This window comes from Durio zibethinus, chromosome 18, assembly GCF_047325235.1.
Source record: "Durio zibethinus cultivar Kanyao isolate XHJ-2024 chromosome 18, ASM4732523v1, whole genome shotgun sequence".
Lineage (NCBI taxonomy): Eukaryota > Viridiplantae > Streptophyta > Magnoliopsida > Malvales > Malvaceae > Durio > Durio zibethinus.
Window position 1 is genome coordinate 2,913,526 of NC_143179.1, and position 10,535 is coordinate 2,924,060.

Below are 10,535 nucleotides of genomic sequence, written 5' to 3' on the forward strand. Positions count from 1 at the left end.
TTTATATTTTCATTTTTTTTTGTCAGGTTTTCATTGTATATGAGAAAATGGATATATATTGTTCTCCACATTACAATGAATAAGAAATGAAATGTATTTTTTACTAAAAGTAAATGATAAAATTTGACAAATTGATTTTTATTTGTTTCACATATTATATCTTTAAGAATTTTATAAATAAAATTTTATTAAATTAATATATATATATATGCATATATGTGTATACACGTGTATGTATTAAAAGATTATTTATCTATGATATAATAGTATTTACGCTATATTTTTAAAAAACCGTATAATTAATTTTAGCTTTACAAATATTGTTTACATCATAAAAAATTTTTGTTATACGTGTTAATTTAGTTTAAAATTTTTATATTAATTTGTATTTTAATAAAAATTTAATAAATTAAATTTAAATATTTATCCCCACTAATAAAAAATCCTAAATCTATCCATGATGATAATTATTAAATTTAAAAATTAAAAAAAATGAGTGGAATAAGTTAAAAGTAAAATAATAACATGACATAAAGAAATGAATTTAAATCAATAATATTTTCTTTCTTATTCTTTCCTCTTCTCCTTTCATGGCTGCTAGCAGTAACATTGCTGGCAAACTCAAACGAGATTAGCTTAGAGCCCGTTTGTTGCTTGGGAGGGGCTCCAGTGCAATTTGGCTGGAGCCTCTACTGCATTAGACCCTCGTGTGGCAACATGATGTGGATTATTTTCGCCACGCTGCACCCCGTTTAGCAATTGGAGCTGACTGAAACCTAAACAACTTCCAAGTTTGACGCTTCTACTCAAAAATGGCTTCTCAATGGTAATCCAATAGTGTGCATGTTGCGACAAGAAATATAATCTGCAAAGATGGAAACTTGTCTTTCATCTGTTATGCCAGTCGAGATATGTAAACACATCGAAATTATATCTGTAAATTGTGGAAACTATTAATAAATTATTCGTACGAAACTTTTTCGCTGAAATGTTTGGCTATTCTTATGCTTACAGGAGTAAGGCTGTGACTTTGTATCACGGTCAATTTGTGGGAATCACCATTATTGAGTCGTTTCTTAGTGGCTTGGTCAACAGTTCAGCAAAAGCAGCACATTTTATCACAAAGGCAGTGAGCTTCGTTGTGTTTTTTTTTTTTTTCTTTTAATTTCCCAATATACAATAAGATGCGCGCAAACTTTAACCTACACAGCCAAGTCTAAGGAATGGGATATGCGCTTTACAATTTTATTTTTCTGTTTCCTTTCATGGAATGCATAAAATTTTCTACCTGGTAATACACAGGAAGCTTATATTACATTTTGAAATGGGCAAGTTTTCCAATGATATAAACATGTATTGGAATCAAAACTTATAATGAAGTACAAGAAGCAAAATGGAATTAATGCCGTAATATTACAAGTTCACAACTCATTACTGCAAGGAAGACCAATCCATAATAGAATCCTTCGTGGCCGATCTAGAAATCTAGCTTGCCAAGCAGGCTCATCGTTTTCGTGAATGAAACCACTTTTCATGTACAAATTCTTTGCAGGCTCATTGTCAACGGTAACATGGACGTATAGATCAGTTATGCCTGAAATAATACAAAAACAAATTTGTATCAACAAATTTGGCAGCAATACTAATCAACACGACAACATGGATGAGGTTTTGACTATGGGTTCACATCATCCCCTAGGGCAAGGTTTGCTTGCCTCAAATGCAATTAAAGAAACAGAGGCATTTATTTGATGACTTCAAGTTCCAACAACAATATAACAAACGATATATTCATGATTAACTTAAACTGGTGCCTGAAAAAATTCAGTATGCTTGACCTGTAGGCTAGAGTTGCAAGACTAGAAAGGTGTCCAAACTGAAAAAGTTCAGAGTTCTATCAGTGCTAGTTATTTTGTCTGGAAAGATGCGATGCCCTCGCAGAAAAAATATAGAAGAACCTTGTGCTCTATGCTTATATTTGAATAGCAATGCAGGATAGAATGCCAAAGAGCAAGAATGCAGGAATCCCCTTATTTGAAGAAAATGCATGCTAATGGTTTAGTCTTGCAGTCAGACATTCATAGGAACCAAAACAGATCAAAGTTATATCATTATTAATTCCTTTCAATTTCCTCAGATAAAGCTATTGCATTCATGTATACTAGGATAAACATAATTAAATAAGGAAAATGTGACTGAAAATCAAGGAGATTAACCTTCACTAGCTCATTTTAACTTTACATGAAGATGAAGGTTGGATTCTGCTGTAGTCCTGACAAGTCTCCAAGGCCTCCCCACCCAGTGGCTTGGTAATAGTGCCATTATACTATTACCATTGAGAGATAGCCTTTGACATAAAAATTGTTATGTAATCCTTTTTTTTTTTTTTGTGGAAAAACAAAAGGTCAAACAACATGACCCTAAAAGACAGGACCGTACCGACAGTCAACGCACTTCCATATGGTGCTTTAACAGGGTAAATTTCTAAATGACCGAACCAAATAGCCCAAGTTGGTAATGCATTTAGTCTCTTCCACTTTGATGCAAAAATTCATAATTTCATTTTCTTTAGCAACAATCAGACTGTCCAGGACAATTGTTCAATCAATGCAAGATGATTATGACAGGGACAAAACGATCATAACAGATAAAACGCAAAAGATGCTGTTACCCCATTTTTCAGCAACTCTCTTTGACTTTGAGACAATTTCATAACCTAGGCCATTTCTGTGCAGTTCCCTTGCAACACATACGTTGCTCAAGTATGCTCTTGCAAAATCAGCCTCAATCCCCTGTCAAAACAGACTCCAAATATAGATCATGTTACTAAATAAATCCTTTTGAGAATAGAAACTACACCAAATCTTATAGTATGATAAAGTTCATCCATGTTATTCTTAATATATATATATATATATACATAAAAATATTGTGAACTAAGTTATCTAGAACGTAAATTAATAGACCATAATGGTGGGTAATTTTCTTTTCCCTTTAGTTTTAAGTGGATTCAATAAGAATTCTAGACTATATTACTCAAACTCGGAAGAAAGTCGAAAAAGAAAATGTGCCAACATGCATACATTCAATCCTTTCTTAAGTTTTTCTATTTATTTGGAGGGTCCGAACTCCATACCCATGTCTGCCAGATGTGTCAGATATGGATACTACAAGAAAAATAAAGAGTGAAGCAACATATTTCTAGAAATTTTTCGTACTAGTTTCATATTATTTTAGTTAGTTAGCTATCTTATTCTACAAGAAATTCATTTCTAGGAAAGATTTCTTATCTTTATCATTGAGCCCTTAAGCATTTCAATAGGGTCAATTATTTCTCAGGCTCAAAACACAAACAATACACAAATCAGATCATGCAATCCACTACAAAAGTCATAAGGTGACTGCAAATTGTTGTGGAACATGCCAATCTGGATACATTATACATAGCCTCACCTAAATCATAAATAAGTATGCTCCCGTTTTAAGAATAATTAAGAAGCCTTAGCACCAAAAAACTAAATAGATAACTAAATAAGCACATAGATAACATCGGAAAAGATCTTGGTAAATGATGAAATACCTCTGGTTTTGTTCCAGCTATTTCTTCTGGAAGCCAAAGACATTGGTTAAGATCAAGGGATCCAACTACTACTCTATCCTCTCCATTGTCAGCAAACTACAGAAAAATCAGGAAAAAACAATAATGTAAAGAGTACGCAAACAAACAATCAAGAAGACATTAGTTTCTCTAAAACTTCTGCAGCCACGTATCATATTAAAAAAATTGGGCATTACTTTACAATGGAGATTATAACTGATAAAAGAACATTGAAAAGCCTAACACCCTCCTTTTTGCAAAATCATAATTTCGAAACACAGAGACTTTGTTTCCTAATATAAACCATCAGAGTACTGAATTACTCACAAAAGAACCTATAAAAGAGAAATTAACTAGAACATAAATATACATGAAGAGACCTGCCCAGTGTCAGCAAGATCACTACTACAGTAACTTGGGATCTCTCAGCTATCTAGGATTATGTGAAACTAAATAAATAAACAAACAAATGCATAACCTAAAAGTCATAACAAGGGTAAAAAAGGATGAGTGTTTTTTTTTTTCTTTTTTTCTTTTAAAAAAAAAAAAGCAATCAGAGATTTGTTGTGAAATAGAGAACCATATGCACCTATTAGAATAATTGTGGCTGATGAATATCTAAATTAGAGGAAATCATAAAAAATTAGCATCTTCTTGTTGATATAACCAACTAAGCAACAATTCAAATCTATAAGCCAAATCATAAACCATTAACAAGGAAATGATAGTAAAACCAGAATCAATACAATCAGAGAAAACAACTGGACCAGTAAAGAAAAAATACTTCTTCAGAAAGAACCTAAATGGATACGCATCCAGGTACAAACGCCATTTGTTATCCTTGCTAAGGTTTTTATTGTCCAAACTCACCCAGGCAGAGCAGGAAGCTAAGGAACTCAAGATTGATTAAGAGCTGGTTGGACTCATCTAGAAAAGAGGATCTAAGCATATACAAAGTTGTTTGAAAAATCCAAGTCTTGCCATTTCCTCTGTTAAAGCAACCATTTCCCTCAAGTTTACTGAACCAAAAAATTTATGATGCAAGGTAAAAGTTCCCCTCAATGGATTTTACTGCATGTCGAAAATGAAGAAATAAGCCAAACTATACTCAAGTTACTATTTAAAGAAGATTTGAGATTATCCTAAACTGTTTTTATTTAAAACATTTGTGCCAGTCATAAAGAGAGCTAATCCTTTTCAATTCTTTTTCCCTCATAACCCTTTCATATTGGCAGAGATACCATTTGAACTTGAGTTCAAATGAGAAATATCCCTTTCTGCACTGTTCTTGTAGTTTCTCCACATTGCTAGATTTCTTTTTCTTCTGATAAATCATACTTTTCGGAATAATGCCTCTAGCTCAATTTGATTTGATTCCAAAGACACAAATCTAAAACTTGAAGCATTGCTCTTTGCTAGTGGCTGTCCACTAATGACAAAAAAGACACCCCATATTGAGTTTCAAGGCATGTCATGCCTCAGATTTTTCTCAACATCATTATAACAGAGATTCTCCTGAGAGAAATCTATGACACCTAGCATCTTGTCGCAAGCCCTAAAGAAATCAGTATAAATGCACTAATATGCCAACACGAAATTTGAAAGTCGAAGCACTGTAAGCAAAAATAAAAGAATGCAAAACAAACCTTACATGCAGCACATAAATCATCTGCAGAGCTTGACAACTGTGACAATGGAAGCGTAGCATTTATGCAAGAGACTCTTTTAAAGCCCTCCCTCTTCCCAGCAATTCTTTCCTTTAGTGCTTCGAATTCGCGTTCCGCCAGGTACCTTTTATGATCCTAATACTTGAAAATGACAAAATACCATTAGTATCATATTCAGGAGGAAAGGAGACAGAAAAATTGAAATCCTTCAGGAGACATTTTTCTTCTTTGTTTCTTTGTCTTTTATTTTTGATAAATTAAAAAAAAAAAAGCTGCAGTAGGAGGCATTCGGCAGTTTCAATTCCGGAGGAACTCAGTTAATCACAAATATGACAATGGCAATGACCAAAAAAAAAAAAGAACTCTATCTTTCTGCTATGAACGATATAACAAGAAACTCCCTTTTCAGTTCTTACAAGCATCAAAATCTACAATCCTTGAATGCTTCAATAACTTCTAAAATGCCCTAAAACAAATTACTACCAAATTTTTAATCAAACAATTAACATTCTTGCGTTGACCATATTTTATGCCTCCCCAGTGAAAAACAAAAACACCCAAAACTTCTTTCTTTTTCTCTTATTTTGAAAAAAAAAAATGGAAATCTCACTTGGATGCCATAGGAGGAGTCTTGGAAGTTATAAAAGGAACGAACACGGAGACAAGCAGCTGCCCAAAGCTGGTCTTCCGACGCTGTTTCAGCAACGATGAGCGAAGACTTGTCAATAGGAGTGGACTGTTGCTGACGGTGAGTTGTGGTGGCGGCTGCGACTGCTAGGAAACGGAACGGGTGAGCGGTGGTGACGACCACGGAGGATTGGTGCCAGGAAGAGAATGAAATGGAAGAACAACGATAAGAAAAAGAAGGCTGAGGAAATGAGAGGAGTGCCATCTTCGGATTTTTCGTTTTTTGGTGGGATTATCCTTTGTTAAATTTCGTGGGACATACTAGAAATAGGAATTTAACTTTTATGTTTTATGGATTATGGTAAGGCTTCTTTTTTTTTAATTGTTGATAGAATTGAAATCATCCACTTTGTTTCACAATCATTGTCCCTTGCATGGTCGGTTCCAGCCTTTCCAAGTCATCTGGATTTTTTTGGGGTACGAATATCCTCAGGTTTGGGCTAAGCCTGAGGGAAGATCATGACTTTTACAACTGTCTGTAAATAAAGGAGTCAAACTCTTAAACCTACAAGACTGGACCGTCGTTGTAGCCTGCGGATCCTATATGGGCATATGGCTTCATTACTGAAACACTCCACCATGGCTTGACTTGGTGGCCCATTTCTCAGCTTGGGTCAGGCCACTCTGAGCAGAGCCAAGCACTACTGTACATAAAGGTGTTCAAAACCCTGCCCAAAGCGTATAGATTGCGTATCCAAACTCCAAATCTATTCGAAAAATAAAGGGTGAGCTCGCAGGCCTAAAGAGGGAGGGAGGGTCGAGTCTAGACTAACAAGTATTAATTAATGCATCTTGCTCTCTAATAAATAATGTTATTCCCTGCTTCCTCTCTAAAAGCCACCTTTGCTTGACCTCTTCTTTCTTTCCAGTTTTAGCCTTGCAGCTAATTCACTCTTCTATACTTTGATCAGTTTGTCCAATTTTCTTAAACATATTCAATAATGAATATCAATTAAAGTTTTTGTCATGATTACTTATTAAGTTATATGGTGTCAATTGACAAATACTACAAGGCAATGCAGCTGCACTTTCTGTCCAAATGCCTCTAATCTTATAAATAGTCCAAGCAAAAATGGAGGGCAAATGGGCAATAAATATGGGGAGTTAATCCTCCCACCTACCCTTTCACTGAAGAAAACAATTAAAGTGGTATACTGCAGCCAGTACAGGGACCAAAACAACAGATGGTGCATTATTACCCCTAATTACAACGATGCAAATCTTGAAATTGAGATGGAAAGGGGGACAGGGAAAGATCAGATAGCTTTAATTTGTAAGATGGAATAAGCTAAGGCTCACACATGTGGGAGGAAGAGGGGGGGGGGGTACCCCCAGGCCCCAGAAGCTGTACCTAGCACTTTTATGGGGTGATAGTACTGTTCCTGTTGCAGCTACTAGATTATGCTTTCAATCTTTGCTTTCTTACGTAGGCGATTTTGTTAGATGAAAAGAGAGAGAAACAACAAAGCCAAAACCAAAGATGTTTGAGAGAGAGAGAGAGAGATGGAGACTGATGACTTGACCATGTCTTGTCACATCGTAAAAGTTGTGATGATTACAAAGTGTTATAGCTATGGCAGGGAGAGATCCCCACCCTGATCACCCACTCTCCACTTTTTCCCCAGTGTTTACCACTCTGTAGTCTCTTGGACCCTTCCGGGGACTGATGACAGATCAAATTCCATCGTCATCTGATTTGAGAATTGCAGGGCACCTGGTTTAGTAGGAGCGTGGAGCCTAAAGTTTCCCTCTTACAGTATAGTCTGCCACCCTGGAATAATTGCTCCTTCCTATTGCCATGCTTCAAAATTTGAAGCAAAGACTTGCCAATAAACCCTAGTTCCTATTCTAAGGCAAATGACCTGAGGCTGGCAATGAAAATACAGAAGAAAGAAACTAGTGTATTATCATTGATCTGCCTGTGACCAGCTCGCAAAGCTGTTTTATGTATTTTATCACCCAAAAATAAAAGAACCAAAAGATCTTCTTTGCCAGTCTATCTAATATTGGTTTTTGTGTGTTGGTAAGTCATTCCAAAACTCGTATCCTCACCTTTGAGAACCTCAAAACACTGCCTGCCCATTGACAAACATCAACTCTTACTAGTTGCAAAAGGTTTTTTTTTCCTTGTTTTTGCGAAAATTGTCTTCTCAGTAGAACGAAATGTGTTGAGAGACAATTAAAGGTGCATTTGAATTTGGTTGGAGTGTCGGTACAATGTAATTGGAGTGCTTTTTTATCTACTCCTGTTGCGATTTGCCATTTAGCAAACAAAAGACCAATACAATTGATGCACTTTAAACGCATTGAAGATCAAATAGACTGAAGCCTTATGGGTTCAGTGAAAAGTTTTGATCCCATGACACTCATTATTTTCAAAGATACCCATGCTTTCGCATTTTTTTTTAATCCTTGGAATTACCGTATAGTAACATTTATGTCCTTGTCACTTAACTTTTAGTTTTTTATTTCTTTTTTTATTTAAATTTGTTTATATAACTTTATTAATTTAATATAGATAAATATAATTTTATAATTATCTAATAAATTAATTATCTAATAAATTAATTAATAATTAACTTATTTTCTAATGAAACTATTATTTAATATAAAAATATTTTTATAATTTCATAAATTTGAAATATACTAAAAATTTCATTACGTACAAACTTTATTTTAGTACTATTAATAGTCATTTTTTTTTTTGTATATTTCATCTCATCATCATTATTACGTTTGAATCCAAACAAATATCACACCACTGATTTTAATCTCACAATTAGAGTAACTCATCTCACTGTTATTGTTATTTTTAATCTCATCAAAGGTAATCTCACCATTCATCAAAATAAAACCTAATAAGAAAATTGGAACACACTTTGAAATATTGAATTAAGTAGCAAGTGATGATAGATAGTGAAGTAAGATTGAACAAAGAGGAGATAAGGTTGAATTAGGGATTTGAGAAAAGAGAATTGTAGAGAGAATTTGAAAGAAAATTGAATGAATTTGCCAAGGTATCCAAAAAATCTCTCAATGAGTTGTGGAAACTCTTATTTATAAGTTCTAAGAATAGAAGTTACATATTTTGAGTATTAAACAGAAATAATGATGGAATTGATAGTTACAAAATATGTTAATGCATTATTTAATAAGAATTTAATTAGTTTTTGGTAATAGGAATAGTAAACATAAAAGTTCACTATTTACTTTAAAAGAAAAAAAAAAAAAACACTCATACTTTGAGAAAATTTAAGAGGAGACCTCTTAAATATCTCCATATCTAATCCACCTAGCCAAACTCTCTAAAATATTCTAATAGTGAAGTTAACCAAAAACCCTATCATATTTTGGGATTATTTTTACTTCTTTTCGGTAAAATAACATTAAATAAAGCATCTTTTATAAAATAACTTTTAGTGAAGCAACTTTCAATGAAAGAGTTTTTAGTAAAGGTGTTGGTGTTTTTTCTTGAGAAAATTGTTCCATGAACAGTTATTTCTTAAATAATTATTCCATGAACAACTGTTCCGTAAAAATATTGTTTTATAAATGAGTGATTTTTTGAATAGTTATTCCATAAAGAGCTATTTTATAAATAGTTATTTCGTGAACATCCTTCAGTGAAATAATCTTATTATTTGTTCTAAATTACCTTTGTTATGTATATGATACTGTGGTTCTTGTAAAATGACTTTTTAAGGCGTGTGGTTTAAGAAAAGTTATATTATTGACTGAAATCTTAGTTTTTATAATTTGATTCCTTAGTTTAATTCACAAAATTTGATTCCTAAGGTATTATAAGATTCCCAACAGTGTCCCAAATGGAGGTGACATCTTAGAATTAGAAAATCACATCTTCCTAAGATAATTTAAGATTCCTAAAGGAAAATAAATTTTATCTCACTTTTAACCTCAATAATTTATTAAGGTCTATTTTACCCTTAAAAATCTATATAATTGCAAGATAGATCAAAACATATTCGAACACGAAAAGCTACATTTTTAGCCATATGATTAGACATCTAGCAATGATTAAACACGTAGTAGATTAATTATCAACGTTTTTAAAAGAAAAAAACATAGTAGATTTTTTCAAATTTAAGATTTTGAATTTTTTTTATTTTCAAAACACTACATTTTTTACATATGAAACATAGTTGATTGTTTAAAATAATCACAAAATAAATTTGATATTTTTAATATCAACAATATTTTTTTAGTATGGTAATATAGTAATAGATAAAAATATTTATGATATTTTTAAGTACGTTTTTATGTCAAAAATATAGTATTTGATAAAAATAAAGTTTTTCTCTACATCAATAACTATGTTTCTTGTTATGAAAATGTAGTTATTGATAAACCGTAGTAATTGATCACCTAAAAACGTAATAACTGACAATGATCATGTTTTTTAGTTTCAGAAGCCCTTTTGTTTTTATATATCAAACGTAGTTGATCTTTTAAAATAATAATAAAATAAATTTGATATTTTTAATATCAACGTTTCTTAATATGCAAACATAGTAATAGATAAAAATAACGTTTTTATATAAAAACATAGTTATTGTTGGTTTTAT

The 10,535-nt window shown here is 32.7% G+C and overlaps 1 protein-coding gene across 2 annotated transcripts; it reads right to left on the reverse strand.

Annotated features, from left to right (window-relative positions):
- Positions 1–1,271: 1,271 nt before the first annotated feature.
- Positions 1,272–6,256, reverse strand: LOC111298954 (Acyl-CoA N-acyltransferases (NAT) superfamily protein). Of its 2 annotated transcripts, XR_002691212.2 has the most exons (6): positions 5,876–6,256; positions 5,245–5,400; positions 3,581–3,676; positions 2,672–2,792; positions 2,217–2,347; positions 1,376–1,594 (listed from the first exon to the last, which is right to left on the reverse strand). XR_002691212.2 is itself a non-coding variant. In XM_022893719.2 (5 exons), exons 1-5 carry the CDS (start codon positions 6,155–6,157, stop codon positions 1,422–1,424), a joined length of 828 nt encoding a protein of 275 aa, XP_022749454.1. In that variant the 5' UTR covers positions 6,158–6,247; the 3' UTR covers positions 1,272–1,421. The 2 variants fall into 2 exon arrangements, 1 of the variants encoding a protein (XP_022749454.1); XM_022893719.2 differs by lacking the exon at positions 2,217–2,347 and having other exon boundaries at positions 1,272–1,594; positions 5,876–6,247.
- Between the last annotated feature and the right edge of the window lie 4,279 nt (positions 6,257–10,535).

Excerpts from the sequence above, each read along its gene's own strand:
- LOC111298954 (XM_022893719.2), bottom strand. The coding sequence starts at position 6,157 with ATGGCACTCCTCTCATTTCCTCAGCCTTCTTTTTCTTATCGTTGTTCT. Across the intron at positions 5,401-5,875 it reads ACTCCTCCTATGGCATCCAA|GATCATAAAAGGTACCTGGC; the intron begins GTGAGATTTCCA and ends TTCAAGTATTAG. Across the intron at positions 2,793-3,580 it reads TAGCTGGAACAAAACCAGAG|GGGATTGAGGCTGATTTTGC; the intron begins GTATTTCATCAT and ends CTGTTTTGACAG.